Source organism: Anomalospiza imberbis, chromosome 17 (genome assembly GCF_031753505.1).
Source record: "Anomalospiza imberbis isolate Cuckoo-Finch-1a 21T00152 chromosome 17, ASM3175350v1, whole genome shotgun sequence".
NCBI classification, from domain to species: Eukaryota; Metazoa; Chordata; class Aves; order Passeriformes; family Viduidae; genus Anomalospiza; species Anomalospiza imberbis.
In genome coordinates this window covers 1,508,788-1,515,925 of record NC_089697.1, presented here as the reverse complement: position 1 = coordinate 1,515,925, position 7,138 = coordinate 1,508,788, and the positions used below count along the sequence as shown (strand labels likewise).

The window sequence follows — 7,138 nt, the reverse complement described above, 5'->3', positions numbered from 1 at the left end:
GGACGGGCAGGAAGCTGGGATGGGGGGAGAGCCAGGGAGGGCCTCTCCAAGAGCCCCTGGAATGCTGGGCTATGGACCCTGGTAACCGTCGCAAAGGCTGTGGAATTTTGGGAGTTGGAGCCTGACAACTGTCACAAAGGCCATGGAATGTTGGGGGTTGGAGCCTGACAACTGTCACAAAGGCCATGGAATGTTGGGAGTTGGAGCCTGACAACTGTCACAAAGGCTGGGGAATGTTGGGGCTTAGACCCTGGCGACAACCAACAGCTCCTGGCTATTGGGGTTTGGACCCTGGAGCTGTCAACAGCTCATGAGCTTTGGGGCTTGGACTTTGCAAAGGCCAAGGGCACTTGGATTGTGTGCTATTGACCCTGCAAAGGCCAAGAACCTTTGGATATTGGGGTTTAGACCCTGCAAAGGCCAAGGGCCTTTGGATATTGGGGTTTAGACCCTGCAAAGGCCAAGGGCCTTTGGATATTGGGGTTTAGACCCTGCAAAGGCCAAGGGCCTTTGGATATTGGGGTTTAGACCCTGCTAGGGCCAAGGGCCTTTGGTCATTGCTGTTTACTCTCTGCTCGTGCCAAGGGGAGGATGGAGACCCGGCGGGTGAGTGAGAAAGCCACTGCTCTCCTTGTGCCAAGCCCAGCAGGGACCTTGGAGGGCCTGGGCTGGGCCTCGGGGAACAGTTCCCTTTGGGAATAGCAAGGGATTAACAGTTGGCTGTTCCAGAGCTGGCAGCAGCTTTGGTGCTCGCTGTGGGGACAGGTGTGGGAGGGAATGGGTGGCTCCTGGCCATCCCAGAGCACAGCCACATCTCCTCCGCCATCCTTGTCCCACTGGAGGCTGTGGGCACAAACAAGGGAGCAGCTTTTCATTGCCTTCCCCTCACCCAAATTACAGCACAGCCTCAGCGCTTCCCAGAGTCCAGAATGAGTTTCTCCCAGACATCTCTGAAATGATCCCTAGTGGCCCAGAGGAGGTCACAAGCATGATAGGAAGATGCTCCAAGGGCTGGAGCACCAGTGGCAAGGGAAAAGGATGCAAGAGTTGGGGTTGTCCAGCCTGGAGAAGGTTCCAGGGTGACCTTAGAGCCCCTTCCAATGCATGAAAGGGCTGCATGAGAGCTGGAGATGGACTTAAGCCAGAGGCCTGCAGGGACAGGACAAATGACAAAAGCTTCCCACCAAGACAGGGCAGGGATGGATGGGATATTGGGAGGGAATTCTGCCCTCTGAGGGTGCTGAGGCCCTGGCACCCAGGCTTGAGGTTTCCCAGAGAAGCTGTGGCTGCCCCTGGATCCCTGGGAGTGTACAAGGCCAGACTGGCTGGGGCTCTGGGCAACTCCCCTTCTGGTGTTCTTAGAAGTGATGAAACACCTTCCAGCATGTTCATTTCTGCTGCTGTCAAACTACTGGGCTGAAAATATTCCCAAGGAGGGGAGGAAGAGCTCAGCTGGAATTGCTGTGCTCTGGGACAGGCTGGGAGGCACTCAGAGGCGACTGCCTCAGGGGCAGCCATGCAGTCTGAGTGTGCTCTTCCCCGTGCTCTTGCAGGGAGCTCGAGGGCTTTCTCAGCAGGGACATTCCTCTGGAGCCCCTGAGGTGAGTAAAGTGTGCTGAGCTGGCTGGCATTTTGAAACTGGTTCTCCATGAATGGACGCTGGTTCTTGTGGGATCAGAAAAGAGGTATCTCAGTGCTGCTTTGGAATGGGAACAGAACACCTGACTAACAGCTGGATGTGGGCTTTCAGGCGCTGGTAGACGACAGTGACAGCATGGCCAATTCCATCATCTGCACCGACAATCCTGGGAACATCCTCTCGACTCTGACATCCACTGATGAACAGCATCCTTTTGAATTGGTTCGGGAAGATACAGAGAACTGGGGGCGCATGCAGCGGCATTTTGATCAAATGGAGGAGAGAACCCAGAGGATCAGAAGCCGCTGCCAGCTGATAGATTCTCTGCTAGAAGAAATCAGTAGGTGAGCCTTTCCTCCTCCTCCTCCTCCTCCTGCATTCCAGAAACAATCTGCTTCCAGGCCGGGGAGTTCAGAGGAGTCCTGGCTGAAGAAGTCACCTGCCTACCATGTGTAGTCCTCAGTGTGGCTCTCAGGCATTGTCCTGTCTGGTTTTTCCATGCTCTACTATGACTCCCAAGGCTGTCTGGGAGCTGCAGAGCCATGTTGGAATAGAAGACTCCTTCTTCTCGCCGTGCTGCTTCCCTGAATTCTGTTCTTTGCGGGCCCCTGCCCAGCCACTGCTTCTCACTGAAGGAAGGCAAAATCCTGTCTTCCTTTCCCTTTGCCTCTGGAGGACTTTCTTGGGAGGGAAAGAGCAAGGTCTTCCTTAGCCCACTGCCCCCAGCTCCATCCTGGAGTGTTGAAAATGGCATTGCTGACTCTTCAGGCCTCTTGATTCTTCTGACTGAGCCTTGTCTCTGCAGTGACTGTGCAAACCTTGAGATGTCCAGGGAAATGCTGCTGCAATGCACTGGAATCCCGGAGCCAGGAGCCTTGTGTCTGCATCTGAAGAACACCAAGCAGCGGAAGGAAGCATCAGCCCAGGCAGAACAGGCAGAGCAGCAGGACAGGATGGAGGTTGGTTTTGGAAATGAGACTGCTTTTCCCTTGAAAACTGTTCTTGCCCCTTCTTGTACACTGGAGGACTTGGCTGCACTCGAGGGAGAAGACCCATTGTTGCAGAGCGAGCTGGAAGTCAAGAGGCAGTCATTGGAGGAATTGCAGCTTCAGAGGGATCTGCTGCAGCAGGAGAGGGATGATGTTAGCACGGCTCTGAACACCTTATTGCTCGGCAGCACCTGTGGGAGGGGGAGTTGTGGCAGCCAGATCAGCCCAGATGCTGTTGCTGGCAGTAGAAGACGGGCACACTGCTGTGCACACCTGGCTCAAGACGGCACATGCATTTATGAGCCAGGGATATGCGTGTTCATCAGCAAAGTGTTGCATGCTTCTGCAAAATGTGTTGCTTTGGGCAGCCACAGAGCCTTTAAAACGGGGATCGGAGCTGGGGAAGGGTCTGGAGCACAGGTGTGACCAGGAGCAGCTGAGGGAGCTGGGGGGGGAGCTCAGCCTGGAGAAAAGGAGGCTCAGGGGGCACCTTCTTGCTCTCTACAGCTCTCTGTGACAGGAAGCTGCAGCCAGGTGAAGGTCAGGCTCTGCTCCCAGGGAACAAGGGACAGGACAAGAGGAAACAGCCCCAAGCTGTGCCAGAGGAGGTTTAGATTGGGTGTTACAGGATAGCTGCAAGAGAAGGCTTTGTTTCTGATGATCTCTGTCAGACAGTCTCAGTTCTGGGGAATGTGATAGGTTGGGCAAATGCACAGCAGACGTTTTGATTTGGCCACATCAGGCAGGCGTCCACAAGTCACAAAATGTCTGCTCAGCACAAGAGCCATTTCCCTGCGAGGCATCCTCTCCTTGCAGAGAGCTGCTTTGAATATGTGAGGAGGAGAAACGAGAATTTTCTCCTTGAAGGGGGAAATCCTGTATATTTTCCCTTGATTCAGCAAGCAAATTTGTTTTCACAAATCTTCCTGAAAATGTCCAGCAATGAAATATATTCAGATAATAATTTTGTTTCCCAAGTGGCAGTTGCAGAAGATGCAGTATTTTTGGGTGACAACACGGAGTTTGGAGTGGGGATGTTTGTTGGGAAGGAGCTGTCTGGTCCCAGGCAAGCTAGCAGGGCCTGACACAGCACTTCCAAGGTAACAGTGCCAGAGGCTTTTGGCAGCCCAGGCTATCAGAGCTGCATAGGGCAGATGCTGTGAAACTTTGAGCCCAGAGCACAGGTGCTCCTTGTCCTCTGGCTGCCTGCGAGGTGCCACTGGCTGGCTCTGCACAGGGCTCCTGGGGAAGGGCTCGAGCTGTACCTTGTCCCACTTCCAGGTTTCCCAGGAGCAAGATTCATCGAGCTGCTCTCTGGAGCAGCTGAGCCCAGAATCCTCTGGCCAAGGGCACGCACTGGCCCAGGTGTGCCGAGAGCAGGAGCTGCTGGGCCAGAAGGCTGACCTTGAGGGCCGAATGGCAGTCATGGAGTGGCTCCAACAAGACCTTTCCAGGCAGCTGGAGGAGACCAGGTAAAGGCAGGGAGTAGAATCTTTTGTGGTATTTTAATATTCCCTGGTCAGAATATGGAAGAGTCTCAAGAACAAAAATATGTCACAATGGGAAGGTTCTTTTTCTGACACCTAAAGCCAGCAAAGCTCTTGTGAGCCATGAGCTCCTGTTTGTGCCGCCGAGCACACTCCTCTGGGAAGTCCAAAGCAATCCACCCAGCCCTGAACTGAGTAGTAGTTAAACCATGCAGATGCTGAGTGAAACCTCAGGTTTCTCTTGGCTTTGGTTCCTTGTTCTGGGCATTGAACATCCCTCATTCCTTACCAAGTAGCCTGACATGATCCTGATCTTCAGAACTGAAGCTTCGTCTTCAGCATTCCAGGCTCCAACCTTGGCACGTTGGGAGTAGCACACTGCCATTCAGGGGCAAGCCAGAGGCTCCTGCTGAAAATCTTGAGGGCTTTCTGCTTCCAAGCACACTCTTGAGAAGTGTGGGACAGGCCCTAGAGCTGGCTGGAGAGCAGCAGGGAAAGCTCTTTGGAATTCTCAACAGCCTCTGGGGATTCTTGCTGATTGTTGATGGGCACCCAGCTGCCAAACCTGCCAAGCTCCCTTTGGATGGTCCCTCTCACTCTGTAAAGAAGGACAAGTGCCTCGGGCTACTGCCTGCTTGCCCCGCAACACTAAAATAAAGGTGGCAAGTCTTCTCCATGACCTTGCAAGAGTTTAAACTGCAGTCTCTGCATTCAGGTGGTTGTTGTTCAGACAAAAGGGTGTTCTGAATTTTTACAAGTGCTGCCGTGACCATGAGATTTTACCGTGTCATGCAAAGTAGTTCTGAAGTCTCACAAATACAGGGTGTCTGGAAGATGATGTTCCTTTATGTCCATTATCAAGAGCATTAAAAAGTCAGCAGTCAGCAAGGACAAGAGTCTGTTGTGTCCCCCTGCAGAGCAGCTTGGAAGTGCTGATGAGAGAAGGGCTGTGAGCAGGGGCTGGGCTTTTGCTCGTCGCCCCAGCCTGTTTGGACACAGCTAGCCAGTGTCATAGGTCAGGATCAGCAACTGAAGGTTTGGCTGTTGAGGCCAAGTTGGGCTGGGCTGTCTGTGCTATGCCAGGCCACAGGAAGGCCTGGGCAGTCCCTCAGAGGGCCCTGCTCTGCTGTTGAGATGGCATAAATGTGCCTTGTCTGGGCGAGTTTCCACGTGGCCCATTTCCCATACTCAGGTGTGGGGATCTTGAGCCACGTCGTCCTGGAATACCCAGCTGTGGGTGTCTGGAGCAAGCAACTCATGTCTCTTTGTATGTGCAACTTGTAGGTCAGCAAAGGAGAGCCTGGAATCCAAGCTGAATGCTGCTCAGCAGCAGGTATCTCTGCTGCAGATCACCAGGAACTATGTGGAGGTAGAGCGGCGAGCTGAGCTGGAGGAAGCTTACAGTGAAAACCCGGCAGTGCAGAGGAGGCAGGAGGAAGAGCTACAAGGCCTCAAAGAGGAAATGAATCTGCTCCTTGAGCAGAGGGAGGCTCTACAAAAGCAGGTGAGTGAAACAGCACTGGCAGTGCAGCCTTGCAGCGAGGGGTCTGTGGCCTTCTTGCTTTTCCATGGCAGAGCAGCAGCTGGTGGGGTGATCCCTGGGGCTGTCTTGGGCTCTGGGGGCTCCATGGCAGCTGCTCTGCAGGACACACAGTGCTCTGCTGAATCTCAGCTGCTGCTCTGGACAGCTGGGCTAGTCCTCTGGGCTGTTGGCCAGCAACCATCAGCATGGATTCCTGCTGGCCTCTCCTTGCCAGCCTTGGTTTGGGAGGTGCTTTTTCAGGTGCCCTGTCCATATCCAGTGTGAATCTGGTGCTCTCAGGACAGGGAGAAATGGAAAGTTGTCCTTTGCCTTTCCTCTCAGCCTGTGCTGTGGCTGACAGTGACAAGCTGTGGCTGCAGCCCCTGACTGCTTTGTTCCCTTTGACTGGAGGTGGGAGAGTTGACATCTCAGCTGGCAGCCTCCCGAGAGTCCCAGGAAACGACTGTCCAGAGAGCCCAGCAAGAGGTGAGGGAGGCCCAGGAAGAGTCCAGGCAGAAGCTGTTGGAGGTTGAGCACATCCAGAAGATGCTGAAGGAGGCAGAAAATCAGAAAAAGGATCTGCAAGTGCATCTGGAGTCCTTGGAGAGGGAAAGGAATCGCTGGGAAGAAGTGGCTCAGCAAAATTCAGAATTGCAGGCTTCCGTGAATGTCCTAGAGAAGGAAAAAGCCAGGTAAATGAAAGCCTGTGGGACTCTGCATTGTGGTGAATGGATTCCCTCTTTGCCCTCTTTGCACCTGCCAGGGGCTCTGGCAGCATTTCCTAAGTGGCAGATTCTGAACTCTCCGTGCAGACACTTCTCCTTGTCTGGATGTTGTCTTTCATTTTCTTTACTTTTAAGACTTCAAACAGAGTTTTTCTGCAGAGAAAGGATTTTGGGGTGGCTCTTTCCCTCTAGGGGGTATTGTGTTTTTAGGTGGGTGTGTTGACACTGCCCGAGCTGCATTGTAAGGAGCAGGGTTCATCCATCATCTCCACCTTGGGTCCTGTAACTTGAAGCCTCTGGGATGTGGATCAGCCTGGCCTCTGATGCTTTTTCTGGGCAGAACCATCTGAAGGCCCTGATTGCTGATCTAGGCCAGATTGCCCCCGGAGGCAGCCCAGCAACAAGAATGGCTCTGTTGCATGGTTCCTCATAAAATGTGCCCCGGTGCCTGGAGGGGGCCAAGCAGGCTCCCTGCCACCCTGCCCAGTCACAGGCTTTACTGACTGTGCAAAGAATGCAAGAAACAGGACCAAGGTATGGGGGGCTCCTCCAGCTGATCAAGTCCTGCCAGTCTTCAGTGCCACAGGATTCTTCTTCCAAGAAGAAGGCAAAGGAAAGGCAGGGCACTCCTGCTTGCCTGGAGCCTTCTGCATCTTCCATCAGCTTTTGCTCCAAGCCTCTGTTGCCACTTGGGCCTTTGTTTCTCCGGCTGAAAGTAGGATGGGTGCTGGTAGATCTTAGGGAACTCGCCTGAGATCCCCTGGCTGTAGGGTGCT

At 53.7% G+C, this 7,138-nt stretch overlaps 1 protein-coding gene across 1 annotated transcript in view; it reads left to right on the top strand.

Moving 5' to 3' along the window:
* The first annotated feature begins 591 nt into the window (after nucleotides 1–591).
* LOC137484413 (centrosome-associated protein CEP250-like) overlaps nucleotides 592–7,138 on the top strand; it is a 51,483-nt gene continuing 44,936 nt past the window's right edge. Inside the window, exons 1-5 of the mRNA XM_068208286.1 lie at nucleotides 592–606; nucleotides 1,554–1,601; nucleotides 1,751–1,983; nucleotides 5,400–5,619; nucleotides 6,049–6,329. Of these exons, the coding sequence (XP_068064387.1) occupies nucleotides 592–606; nucleotides 1,554–1,601; nucleotides 1,751–1,983; nucleotides 5,400–5,619; nucleotides 6,049–6,329 (797 nt within the window). The remainder of the gene's footprint in view (nucleotides 607–1,553; nucleotides 1,602–1,750; nucleotides 1,984–5,399; nucleotides 5,620–6,048; nucleotides 6,330–7,138) is intronic.